The 14,107-nt window shown below is 42.8% G+C and overlaps 2 protein-coding genes across 2 annotated transcripts in view; both read right to left on the bottom strand.

The window, feature by feature from the left end:
* KIAA1143 (KIAA1143 ortholog) overlaps positions 1–14,107 on the bottom strand; it is a 273,363-nt gene that overhangs the window by 148,142 nt on the left and 111,114 nt on the right. The gene's annotated exons all lie outside the window — the stretch shown is intronic.
* CDCP1 (CUB domain containing protein 1) overlaps positions 7,739–14,107 on the bottom strand; it is a 32,008-nt gene continuing 25,639 nt past the window's right edge. The window contains exons 8-9 of the mRNA XM_035549868.2: positions 13,697–13,778; positions 7,739–12,487 (exon numbers count right to left, since the gene is read on the bottom strand). Of these exons, the coding sequence (XP_035405761.1) occupies positions 12,037–12,487; positions 13,697–13,778 (533 nt within the window). The 3' untranslated portion in view covers positions 7,739–12,036. The remainder of the gene's footprint in view (positions 12,488–13,696; positions 13,779–14,107) is intronic.

The following is a 14,107-nucleotide window of genomic DNA, read 5'->3' as shown; positions in this document are numbered from 1 at the left end:
GAACTACAGGGGGGTGATGTGAAAGTCTCAGGTCCTGGTGATGCTGAGCTTTGGGGAAAATGCAGGTGCCGTAGCTGGACCAGCTCTCTGCATGGAGTGCAAATCTGAAAAACAGCTGTGGAGATCATTTCTGAAGGATGTTCCCCATGAGAACATTAAGGAGTAGATCTGTCAAAATCTAGAGAACAACAAGTTGCTCTCAGCAGATTTCTCACTCATATCTATCTTGCTCTCTATTTCCACACCACTCCTCTCCTGCCAGGCACCATTCTTCACAGACTGTTTGCTCTCCTGAAGCTGGGAGGAGCACAGGGAAAGGCGACTTTGCTCCTGACATCATTGTTGGACCCAGGATGCCACACCTGACCTTGCAGTTTCAGGGTTGTGTTTAACATTTCTCTTTACTGTACACAACATATGAGTTATGGATTTCCTTCTAGAAGCCAAAGAAAAAGAAGCACCGTTCTTAGCAGAGGGAGGAGCTGAGGGTTTGCATCAGAGTTTGCATCAATCTCTGGAAGATTCCTCATCCTTGCTTATCACAGTACTCCTCTTTGTTTCTTTGGCCTTCTGAAGGCCAAAGTCCACATTTTGTCTCTGTCCTTGCTCCACCTCCTCCTTTCTCAGGACTGGGGCAGCGCAGCCCATCAAGGCTGCTCTGACATCCCCAAACCTGACATCAGAGCTAGATGGAGATGTGATGGCTGGGAGGAAAGAGGAGAGGATGTACAACAGCAGCAAGGAACTGCTCCCAATCACCTCTGCTCAGGCCTGCCAAGAAAAGAAAGCACTCCCCACCTCAGTCTGGGGGATAAGACCATTGGCAGGGTGCACTGGCAACGCTCAAAGGGAAGGAGCACCTCCACCCCTGCACCACCAAGCCTTGTTATTTTTATGGGATTTGCTCTTTGGTCCAGATCCTACTTAAGTACTGAACCCCACTTCAGTATCTGACCTCTCAGTCTCTCCTTTTGCAAATAAAATAACAGATACAGACACAACTCTCCATCTCAGTAGCCGCTGCATGCAGGGAAGAGTCACAGATCTGTGAAGATCAGCAAACAAGAGTAAACCAAACAACTGCTGGGAGCATAAATATAAAACAGCTGGGGGTCACTACACTGAGAGCATAAAAATCATCATCTTGGGGGTAGAAGATAAAGCAGAGGAGAGAGAATATCAAACTGTGGTGTACAGAGTGAAAAAAAACACGGTGCTTTATTGACCTAACAGCACCCCAAATTATCTCTGGGAGGGGAGCACCCAGGGGGAGTGTGTGGGTAATGGCTGGGGCCCGCTGCAAATGCAGCCAGAGAAACTCTTCAACATCCTACTCACGGCGTCCGTCAGCCTCACCGTGCCACACGGACAGGATGGTGGCTGTGCCACCTTCACGCTGGGGGCCTGGGCCACCCATGCCTGCAGCCAGAGCTGATCACAGTGCAGCTGTGCTTTGCTCAGCCCCGTCAGGGAGCCAGCCCCCGAGCCTATTGAAAAGGGCAGCACAAAGCAGCAGCCCTACAGGCTGACAGTGAAGGACAGGCCTGAAGAAGCAATGCTTACAAAAGCAGTTTTGGAAGCACTGTGTCTTCTAACAGAAAATGCAGCGTGGGTAACAACACCCACAGCACCTCGTGCTTTGCAGAAATACCCCCAGGCCAGCTGAGTGTCCCACTGCAGCAACAAGGATGCTCCTTATTTCTGTGACATCGGCAGAGAATCACGGGGAGCCCAAAAGCAAGGTCTCTGTCACTCACTCTTGTACCCTGTTTCTGTGTTTCTCAGCACTGGTGGGGCCACATCTGGAGGGTCGGGGCCAGTCTGGGGCTCTTCAGCACAGGAAGGGGACGTGGACCTAACAGCACAGTGATGGGGCCACGAAGATGGTGGAGGCATCGGTTGTGTGAGGTGGGTTCTCTTCTACAGGCAGAGCAGAGAAATAGGCATTTCGGGGTGTGACTGATGACCTCGGACACCCGAGGGACGAGATGTCATGTAAAAGTCCTCCTACAGAAAAAAGTTAACAGGGAAGCTGATAAAATATTCTCTTATGGGATATGATTTTTGGACTGTGATGTTGCCATAGCTTTAGACAGCAGGTCTTGCTGCTCTGCTACTTGCGATCAGAAGACAAGAGCTGAACCTTCATACAGCAATTCAGCCAATACAAATCTGAAACAACTCCGCCAAAGCCCCAGGAAGCAAACAAGGTACATTTTATGTTAAATGATCGCTCCTCAAGCACAATTAGCAAGGGGGTAGATGGAGCTGTGAATCAGCCCAACAGCAGTGATATACTGCTTTGCATTTGGGGCAGCTTGAATTTCATACAGATTCACATACAGCCTGGATGCTGCCTCCACTGCTGGAAGGTTTGCGTCCAAACCCACACCCCTTGAGCTCCAAAGCCAACCCAACATGGGGGATCTGAGCCCCACACTACGGGAGATGTCCCAGGTCCCACCTGCCCGTGCACCAGTTGCTGCAACATACACCCATGGAAATTGGCTCTTGTACTTTATTCTGTAATATGTCAGAGCAGAAAGCCAAACCGCCAAGTGGGTAGGCCTTAAAACAGTCAGGTTTTAGGAAATGGTCCAGAAATAGCACTGGTTATAAACACCGTGAAACAATTGGCTCCATTGAAGAGCAAGGACTTGGAAGGAGCTTTGTGGGTGGGGTACTGTGTACCTACAGCGAGTGACTGACAGTTTTCTACACAGCCTACACTCAGTGTGCTTTCAGAAATGAAGCAGAACAACCACCAGTGCTTCTTACTCCTAAATTAAACTGTACACAACAAAAAGGGATGCAAACACAGCAAGCAATTGTAGTGTACCACAGGAAAAAGGTAAGCAAACCTGAAAGCATGGTACCAAGGAAAAAAAGCTTTACATATAAAATGTGAAAAGCATGAAAGCAGGCAAAAATAATCATTATTGAGATTTTTTCTATAACTTAAACATTTACAGGAATTGTTTTGCCAGCCTATAGGAGTAGTCTGTTTTCTAAACCTGCTGGAGTTGCAGATATAGGTAGCACCCACAGCCAGATGCAAAACCACCTCGTGGCTTTTATCAAGTGATAAATGCACCCAAAATGAGAGCACACAGCTCTGGGGGTAAAACTGCGGTGAGCCCAGAAGGAAAGATTAAGTCTTTGATTCATGTGATAATCAGGGGGTCTGGATGACCCTAGAGATCCAAGGAAAGTCACAATGGTGAGTGTCATGAACTGGCTGCATTAAGGGCTGCCCTCCTCTCTTGGGAGGAATGAGAGAGGTGTCCGTAAGCTGCCACGACCTCCTGGGACATCTTCCACTTTGATTCTCCTTGAGGGTCTCACACGATGGAACAAGACTTTGGGTCTCACATGATGGAACAAGTTGGCCATTGCCAAAAAGCCTGGAGCAGACAGGTGACCCCAAGGCACAGGATAAACAGTGTGTTCACATCCCAGCGATGCTGCTGCTATTTTATTCATTTGTCAGCAAAGTTGCTCAGGCTGCATAAGCAGCACTTGCATATTAGGAGCATTGCGGTTATGGGACTGGACTGCTGCACAATGAAACACACACACTAAGAGATATTAAGGAGATATTAAGGCAATGTCCTCAAAAAATCAGGAAATTGTGAAAATTAAGTTTGCCTGAAAACCTTGATTCAATACTCTTCTTCCATTATATCATCATGTCTCAGCTGTACGAGTAGCTCCATGTCATGGTTACTGCGCTTACTGCAAGCTTAGCAGCAGCAGCAGCAAATCCTATTACAGCAGTAGCTTTATGGAAAAAAATGAAATTTAAGCACAAGTGCTGCCTCCCTCTGTGCAGGCTTGCTCCTTCTCCCCCCCTGCCTGTTTCCTGAGCCATGTGACCTAGCCATGACCAACTTCTCAGCTAAAACCCATGGGGTGGGCTCCAGCTCTGAGCACACAAGAATCACAAAGCAGCCAACCAACCCTCCACCTCCCAAAACTCGACTCCACTCACCTGTAAATGAGACGCTGAGCACAGATGTGAGTGTGTTGTCCACCAGGTAATTGCTTGCCCGTCAGAAGCACTGGCGACATGCACCCTTCTCCCCAGGGGAAGGGCTGGTGCTTTTTAGTTAGGATCCACAACTGATGTTGCACAAGGTAAAATCTGACATCCCTATGGCTGCACAATGCTATCGGGAGATCTTTTGCATGAAGAATTTGGTATGGAAATGCGATTTGAGTATCACAGCTAGGAGCAGGCCATCAATAGCCAGCGTGGTGCTAACTTCAACCAAGGCCACCAGCAGCAGCTGCATGAGCAGCCCCTTGTAGGAGTCCTGGTGTCAGCAGCAAGCAAACCTGCTTTCGAAGGGATCCCCCCCTTTTTTTTTTTTTTTTTTTTTTCTCTCACTCAAAACTGAAGCCACAAAAGAGAAGTGGAAGCGCTTAGCAGCCCTCAGTCAGGCCCCTGCACTGGGTTAGGTGAAAGTGCTGCCAGCCGGGATTCCTCACCCTTAAGAAGTGGGAAATCAAGCCATGGCAGTGAGACCACCGGGTCCTGGCAGAGATGGGGTGTATGTGAGCTGGCATGGGAACACATTGGCCTTCATCATCCCCCAAAACAAAGCACACCCTGTGTACCCCCCAGCATCTCCTGGACGTTGGTGGGACAGGAAGGTGGTTGCGATTGTCCAGGAAGGGAAAAAGCTTCTCCCTCTATTTTTCTCTCTCTCATTTCAAATCTGAAATTCACTTGTTCTCTTACACTGGTCAGATGGCTTCATCCTGATGGGCACCTGATTGCCACCATCAGAAACACATGAAGGAGATGCACTACTACAAACAGCCTCTATGGAGGGAGAGGATTGAGGGGGTCAGGGGCACACTCGCTCCCTCTGCAGTGGGACCAGGCGGTGGTCCTCACCCCCTGACTGCAGTGGGACAAGGGTTAATGTGAGGCTAGGCTTTAGCCCTGAAGAAAACACACACATCTTAGAAGTATCCAGAAAAACATCCACTCTCAGAATAAAGAATAAGTTTCACCTTAACAATTAGAAGTTTATCTTGGTGTCTGAGCCTCAAATCATAATATTTCAGAAGAGATGTGATACATTATTCTCACCCACTTTGACTTCAGGGTAGCAGGAAGGGCGACAGATCATCTGCTTCGTTCCTTGGTGACAGAGAGCCAGGAGTCATCACCATTGCATCACCTAATGCAAACTGTGAACTGGTGGAGACGTTTTTGCTGTTGTAAACATTAGTGGAGCAATTAGATTTTGTGAAGTGTATCTTGCAAAGAGGTTACGGGTAAAGACATGATTCACAGTACCATTTATGGGCCTGGCTAATTGTTCTGCACATTTCCATCTAATTTGGTTTCTAATTGGGCATTAGTCATATAGGAGGTCATTCATGTTAAGAGAGTTTCCAGAATAATTTATTCTACCCCTAGCAATGTTTTTCCAAATACTTCTGCAGCTACTTGAAGTTAAATGCAAACAATCATTTCAAGTACTGTCACCTCATTCAACTCTGAAGCAGCCTCGTGGCAGCAATATCCGGGGACCTTGCTACAGAAAACCTCACCCAGCACCCTCAGTGTAATCCCTCCGGCCAGAGGGAAGGGAAGCCAAGGCAGCTAAAATTAAAAATATAACAGAATTGATCAGCCAAAAATCAAACATCAGAATGTGTATGCATATAGTGAGTAGGCCACTTTCCTCAGATGTTTCACTAGCAAGAAAAAATACGTCTAATATTTCAGATGACAAAATTTAATATGCACGAACTTGTGCGTTGTATTAGGTTGGTTTAAGATGTTTAGACACTTGCTCTCCATCACCCCAAAGAAGAGAACTTAGAGAAGAAAATGTAATGGCTTGCTGCCTTTTTAAATTGTTCTGAGATGCTAAGCTACAAGATGCTCACAGAGCAATCATACTATGAGATTTCATTACGCTTTTGCTTACTTTTTAGAGTTTTCCACTTACTAAATAAAAACTGATCATGCTCTAATTAACTTAAGGAAACAAATGAAAGGAAAACGTTATGAACATTTTTAAGCTTTTGAATAAATAAAGCGTTAAGCTGTGAAAGTAATTACCAAGTATATAAACAGGTTTTGATTTGGCAGGAAGAAGAACAGTTTTAATTTACTTTGGAAATGTGAACAGACTCAAGCTTTTGGGTTTGCATCTTACTAAGATTTTTTTTTTTTTAAATACAAAAACTTCCCAGCATTTATCTTTAAATTCCTCACTTTTGAAGAGATGAGAAGTTGTATTATGTTTTTAAGTAGCAGAACTTTACAACTTTCTACAGCTTAAGGCAGCACCAGCAGATGTGCAGGTGTCCAAAATCAAAAGCCTCATGCAATGATGCCCCAAAATGAAAGTGTGTAGTTCAGTACAGACAAAATTTGACTTAGCAGTTTAAGCTGTAAAATAGCCCTATTTACCTTATCCCCAATGATTGTTTAGCTTCATAGTTAACTGTCCATTACAGAACATTTATGCGTATTCATTTTTAGGTCACTTTTTCCAGAATCCAGCAAGTAAATACAAGAAGTTCTTTGAGGGGAGAAATGTACCATTCATTTGCTTCTCTTTTCATTAAAAACAAACAAAAAAACCACAACAACAACAAAACCTGAACCTTTTAAATAAAAAGCACTTGCAACGATGAATTTGAAGCAGACAGCAATTAGGCTTCAGAGTCTGCAGTTCGTACACCTGAGAGCAAGCAGCACATCTCACTTGAGGCCGGGTTCTTCTGTGCATAAACCTGGATTTCTGTACATGTACTCGGCAGACGTTATGCGGTAACTAACCTCACGTAGTGAGAAAGCTGTCTGCATGACTTCTCTCTGTAGTTTTCCAGTCCTTAAAATAAAGATCAAAGGCAGCGGTACTTTTACTGCAGAAGCACGTGGCAGAGGTTCAGGATACCCTAAGACCTCCTTTGGGCAAAAACTCGCCCAGGGTTCCCAAGAAAAGGAACACCTGAACCTGCTCCTGTTTTGTTTGAGCATGCCTCAGGTAGAAATCTGCTTCAAAGTCAAGCAACAAGGTGCAAGTCAGCCAAGCTTAGCTTTCTTCTTTTATTTTTTTTCCAGGCCCCCTGTGGAAAGGCTGGTGCTGTGCAAATATTGGGGTAAAAATTAATATTTAAACTTTACTGGGAAAAACACCAGGTAGATCAGTTGTTACAGGAACCCTGATGGATCCTGAAAGCTCTTTCTGCACCTTTCACAAGCTTGCCCTTATTTTCTATAATTCAGAAAATATAAGCCTCAGAATAAGAAGCCTCCAGAAGGTATTAAGCACATCCAGGCCGCCAGGAAATGCTTCTGCTTGCTAGGGCTTAGCTCCCCATGAAATCAGTCACACATATCAAGCTTCATCCTTCTTGCATTCCCTTTCACTGATGGGATACTTTCCAAAGTCAACTTATTTCCAGTTAGGAAAAAATAAAATAAAAATGTTTTGTTGCAAAGATTGCAGGACATTTTTCCTTCTCATTTTCTTCATTTTCCTCCTCATTTTTTTCCCCATCGCTTTCAGAAAGCTATGCCATTTTTCTAGACTCTCAGGTCTAAAAAGGTGCTGTGTGCTGATGGAGTATTGCTCTGTTAAAGCATCTTTGAGAGGATGCACTCCTTTTCTACAGCTAGGAATGACTGTAGCAGTTCTTGTACCAGGATAACTATATGCATATATATACATATAAATGTTTATATACAAACATACGTATATATTTACAGATTTTATATATATATATGTAGCATGAAACAAAGCTGTCGCTTCTTGGTTTTTAGGATTTATCTTACCCAGAAGTGTATGCAGCAGTGCAGCAATTCTTTAATACAAGAGATGGAAGCAGCCAAAACCACAAAGAAAAAAAAAAAAGAAAACCTTTTTATGTTAGGAGTGTTGCTAATTGAAACAATTCACCATGCTTCATTTATGCAGATAGAACAAGATGGCAAAATTTGAGTCCCTGTAAAAGCACTTTCCTTTCTTCCAGAAGGGATCTTTTCCCCACCATAACACCTCCATTTCAAATAAAATCATCTAACCCACACTTAATTATTGGGAAGCTATACTTGATCAAAAACAATCACTAAAAGTTGGACTTAAAAAGCCATTTATACTACAGGAATGATTCCTATATGGTTTTAAGTTTCAAAGTTTTCAAAGTTTCAAAGTTTTTTTAGCTTCAAAGTTTTTGGGAACACAGATTTGCTCCCACTTTGTGCACACCACAGCCCTCATTTAGATGCTGGCTGGCAGAGATGTGTTCTCAGATGAGAGCCTTTCAACATTTTGCTTTCTCCCTGCTCCCTTCCCCTGACAATGTTCACATATTTAAATTTATTCTCTGTCAGACTGAGGAGCTGAAGTCTCGGTATTAGTCTGGTGTCAACAACAAAACCAGCTTTTTCATTTCTTCTTAATGGTGGTCTCCAACTTTTACTCTGATCCAAACTACAGTAACCTGGCTCTTGATTTATCTGGAAACAGCACTAGACTATTCAAATATGCATTTCAAATAAAGCAATTATTTAGCATTTTGATACATCAGGATTTTCAGAACCACACAGAATCAAACCCAAGCAGCAAGTAGTGGTACCTTCATTTGCATTCATACTGAGTGGTGATTTTGGAGGGGGGCTAGGGACTGGCTAATCCTTGCTCAATCTGCCCTCCATGAGCAGGTCCAACTAATTCAGGCTAAGAGCCATTCCCAGAGATTGCCAAAATCCTCAGAAATAGTGAGGATTTCAAACCTCATTTCCTATATGCATTGAATTCGCTTCAAAATAAACACATGAAACAAGCAAGCAGTCGACATTTATGGATTCTTTGCATTTTGATTTAGAACAAAGAAGGGCTTCACACATTTTCCATTTTCTGGGCTGGAAGGCTAGTAATAAAATGGCACGAATGAAGAGAACTTGATGTGGAATTCAGTTGTGTGTGTCAGTTTGACATGAATAAATCACAAACATCACAACCCCAGCAAGAAGCCACTGAGACACTCGTGCAGAAAGCTTCTCGTATTTTACAACCCTTTTCCCAACTGATCTAAACACGCCTTAAAAACAGCAATTAATAGCATATCACTGGCGATGCAACTAAAAGGATGCTTATAGTCAGCACTATATTATGGCAAAACAGGTTCTCCAGAAACCCATTGCTGTCATCTAGGGTGATAAGGCTACTGACACACCAACATACTCGAGGCTGACCCTGTACTCCATACGAAGGCAACACTATCACTAAAATCTGTACAAGTTTTTCCAGCATGAAGCCTACAGAACTGGACACTTACATACTAGTTGATAAAATTATCCCTCCCTCTTTTCCCTGCAAGGATGCTTGTTCCTGAAATCCTTCAGGAAACTCCTCTGCTCCACGGGACTGCTGAGGGGTGCTCGTGTACTCTGGAGCACCAAGTCTTGCCCTGCTCACTCCAGTGGAGGCTGTTTCCATGCAGAAAACTAAACCAAGCTGGCAGGACTGCAGGGATCATTCACTCTGAAAGCTCAAGTGATCCCTTCAGAGATGATCAGGCGATCTTCTGAAGTTCCCTCTACTTAACTCCACTCACGTAACATACATATAGTTACACACAGAGACATGAGAAAGACGTACGCTAATTACTCTAGCTGGTAGTATAGTTACTTTTTATTTATTTAAAAAAAAGTCACAACTTTCTCGTATGGAAAAGTGAACTGCAATTTGTGCCTGAACTTTTACCCTAAATGTACCAACATAAGCACAGTGAAAAGTCAACCTTAGTGTACAGTTGTCTCCAGTCTAAGGTTTATATTGTCATACCAAGAGCTGAGTTAAAATAGAACAAATAAAAAGACATCCATAAGCATCATATTCTTCCTTCTGATATCAAGAGGTTGTAAACAAAAGCCTAACCTCTACTACATTTTCATCAGTTTGTCAGAAAGAACATGAACTCAAAGATTTCACCTAAGCAACCGCAGAAACTGAGCTGGAAGAACGAGACAGCCTTAAGTTTCTCTCACGAATACATTCCTTTTCAAGAAACGAGAAGAGAGAAGCATTGACCAGATGAACACATAACTGGACTACCCTGATAAAACATACTGTGGCAATTCAGTTACCTGAGAAAAAGATATATCGGTACCGCAGAAATCTTTTCAAGTTCTCACATGACATGAAAATACCCCCAGTACACTTTGAAATATGTGATCCCAGTGACCAGCCAGAGATCTAGAAATACATATTTCTGTATTAAACGTGCTAAATATAAGCAGAAAAATATATTAAACAATTAAAAGGCACTTTTAGCTGGCATGTGTTTTTCGACATGCTACAGAAAACTGAGACAAATAAGACATTATACTTAATCTCACACTAGTCCAGGAAGTATAATGGTATAAATTGTTAAATATACAAACTTGACCATAAACTGTGCTGGCATTGCAAATTGACAACACAGGAAGAAATCCACATTTCTTTTGATGTAAACAGTAGGGTTTCTAGTGAAGACATTTTCATCTTCGATGTTATTATACATTTAATGTTATTGCATGCAACACCTCTGGTATATGGTACCTCTGTGCATCATTAGGAAAGAAACAGTCATGGTAAAACATTTGGAGAGAAATTCTCAAGTCGCCGAGTCTTGTGCTGCTCGCAAAATTGCAAACATCCTAAGTAACTGCGCACCTAGACAAGCCAGATGTTTGTATATAAAAGCCACCTTAAGTCATATACCCGTGGTCCTCTGCATGAAGATGTGACCCTCAAGTTGTAAAAGGCACAGAAGCTGAGGGACATGCTAAGTACAGCACACAGAAATGGAAGCTATTATTTACCTTAATTGCAAGAGGTGGTTTTCAACGGCAGCTACATGACTGAAGTATAAGTCCCACTAGAAATCAAGAGTTATCTCCACCATCATTTCAAGACAGTTGTTAAATTCAGACTGATGACCAAAAAACACAAAAAGTGGGCCTTTATAATGGATTCACTCATACACTTTACATTTCAGAGAAACTGCCTGCTGGAAACAATCTATTTTTCTTTAACCCGCTTCTTATCCTTATTAAATAACCAAGCATTTCTAACAGTTGAAGTGAAACGCATTAGTAAACAGCTGAATGACAGCATTGTCATTTCTTCATCAAATCCTTACTCTTACTTGGACCACAAGGTCAAGACACTAGCAAGATGTGCTACAGGCATCTGAACCAAAGTGCAAATTGTTTTTAGAATTTTAAAACTTTTTTTTTTTAAAAAAAAAAAAAAGCATAGAGAAAAAACATTCTTTGGTATAGGGTCACACAGTGCTACTGAAGTATTATAACATCAGTTGAAAATCAGAGAAAAACCCATAACTTTACTTCTGAGCCAGATGAGCCCAAGCTCAAGTATTCACACTGATTTACATGCACGGAGCTCTTCCAGACTGCATACATTGTCTTTCAGTACACTTCCATAACAATGACTACATTAAATACAATGAATTTTCAAGCTGCAAGCTTTGGAAATGACAGTCTGCCCCCTCCTTTGCTTAGACATTAGGAAAATGAACGCACATGCGTGCAATTTGGAGCTGCCCTGAGCACATGACATGGTTCATGTCTTCAAAAAGTCACCAGCAAACACTCAGGACAAAGGACTCGTGAGAAAGGAGGAAGTACTGGACAGAAGACTCTTCACTCTATTAGCTGCCACAGTTTTAAGCTGGTACTGTTATGAATTCCTTCTCCTGAGAGTTTTATAATAAAAAGCAGGAGCATACCTTTGCCATCTATTTCCACAACCAGATGCGTACACATTCCTGGAGTGCTCCACTGTTTGAGTTCACTAGACATTCACTCTAAAACTAGAAGCTACCAACAGCTGAAGTTAAAAAAACAAACAAGGCCAAAACGGTATCAAAACACATTTAAAAATAACACTCCTCTTCTGTTTCCTTTTTTTTGTTTGTTTTTTTTTTCCTCTAGAACCTTGTCCTTACAGGGTATCTGTATTTCCACAGGAAACTGCCAGGCCTGGCATAAAATTACTCCTCTAAATCCTCCTGTTCCTTATCCTCCAGGAAAGGCGTGCTTGTATCTCCATTATTCTTCTCATTTGTATTATCCCCATTGTCCTCCAATTCCCCTGATTTCTGATGAGCAAATGTGTAAGAGTCATGGTCTGTTTCTGCCAGAGGTGGAGGTTCCTCTGTGCTAGGAGAGCGTTTAATGTCTTTTCTGAAAGAGAACGGAGGTGGAGAAGGTGGCAAGCTACCCATGGGCCCATCAAAAGGCCGGTACACATCAACTTCTGGAGCGACTGAGCCATTGGATTCTTTCAGCAAGTGCCCATAGACCATAGCATCATCAATAACTGCATAGACGTGAGAATCATTGTTTTTCCTATCTTTTTTGAATAGGCGTTGTTTTCCAGGCATCTGGGTATTGACGTTAGCATTGTATACTCCCACCATGGGATTCTGGCTTTTCTTCTTCCTGTTACAGAGTTGAAGTTGATAGCAGGTCAGAAACAATACACAGCTTGGTGCATTTGAACTCAGTAATGACAGCTGTTTGCCCACCCCAGCTGCAGTGTCAGACAGTCTAACTGGATTGAAGGCTATACTAGCGATCTTGGGAAAAATAACTTTGAGTCTGGACATGATTTTTTAACATAGCAGAAAGGAACTTTAAGCTATTTAGTTATCTGTTGCTGTTCTGCTGACCCTGAAGTTTGCAAGATTGATTCCAGTAGCATTCCAAGTACAATCGGAACATCCCAATTATGCAGCGTACTGAACCTCTCAACTTCCACAGGCATTAATAGGACCTAAAGACCATCAGACCCCCACAAAACAAGGCTGAGTGCTGCTGAAGATGAGTAAAACAGCAGATCCACTACGAAAGTCAAATGAACTTTTCCTGGTTTTGGTGCGACTATTCTGAAGGCAGAAAGTCCAAATGCTGAAAAACTGAAGGGTTTTTAAGCCTGTATTCTTAAAGCCTTTCCTGTGAGACAGAGAATTGTGCCCATAACTGCTCTAATCATCATATTGCACAAATTCATTCCAGCTTTACAGATTCATGACCAAACTACCTGTGTGCCAGCACTGAGCACGAGTATCAGAAACAAAACTATTGATGGCTTCAGACTGTGCTTGCATGAATAAAGCTGTGTGTGTTGGCTTTGCACAATCGAGTTTTCTCCCCAAGGGCTCATCTCATAAAAAATTTCTCCGGCTTGATGCATAAACTCCAGAAGAAATTGCTGGAGGTTGTGTAGATGAAAGATAGGTCTTAAGATACCTGAGTGAGCTTACAGCTTGTTTTAACAAAGTCTTGTCTACAGTCACATACTGAGCAACCACATTCATTGTGATTTCCTTTCACGTTAATCACTGATGAAGTCCAACTGATACCTCACTTCCAGTACAGCCAGAGGCTTGTTTCAAGGCAAAGCCAGACAACACACTGGGACTGAAGTACTGTGACCCCAGGAACACTGCTCTACTCTAAGAAAATTGGCTTAGAATAAAGCAGCATTCTTGGAGTTGCACCACTCCAACACCAAATACATTGCTTATATCATGCTTCAGACCTTTGTTTGAGGGATCCGTGCCAACAACATGAAATAGTGGGCCCAGATGCTCTCCCACAACACCTTCTTAAACCTGAAACTACACATATGCTGAATTATGAACTTACTTCTTCTTAACACAGCACACAGTGAGTCCAATAGCTGCAAGAACTCCAGCCCCAGCCAGCACAGCAAGTATCACTGCTAGATCTGCAAACAGACAAGGTACAAGGACACTGAGCTTTCTCCTAAAAGCTGGTTGGGTTTGAACCTCCTCAACAGTTTTCTATGTGTATCAGTTGCATGCAGAGAAGGAGATGCGCGTGCCTACAGATAACACAAGCAAATTCCAAGAGGTTGGCGGCCAAGCAACAACAAACTCCTGCTGCTAGCAATGGACCACAGCCACAAAAACAACCAACCCTCCCTCTGCCAGCCTGTTAGCCCTTGGTGCAAGAATTCAATGCAGCTCATGTGCTATTAAACTTACCTGCAACCTCTCAAACTTCTGGTTCAGCATGCAGGAAAGAGAAGAAAGT

Source organism: Cygnus atratus, chromosome 2, assembly GCF_013377495.2.
Source record: "Cygnus atratus isolate AKBS03 ecotype Queensland, Australia chromosome 2, CAtr_DNAZoo_HiC_assembly, whole genome shotgun sequence".
Taxonomy (NCBI): Eukaryota; Metazoa; Chordata; class Aves; order Anseriformes; family Anatidae; genus Cygnus; species Cygnus atratus.
The sequence above is the reverse complement of the archived record's forward strand: the minus strand, read 5'-3'. Positions and strand labels throughout refer to the sequence as shown.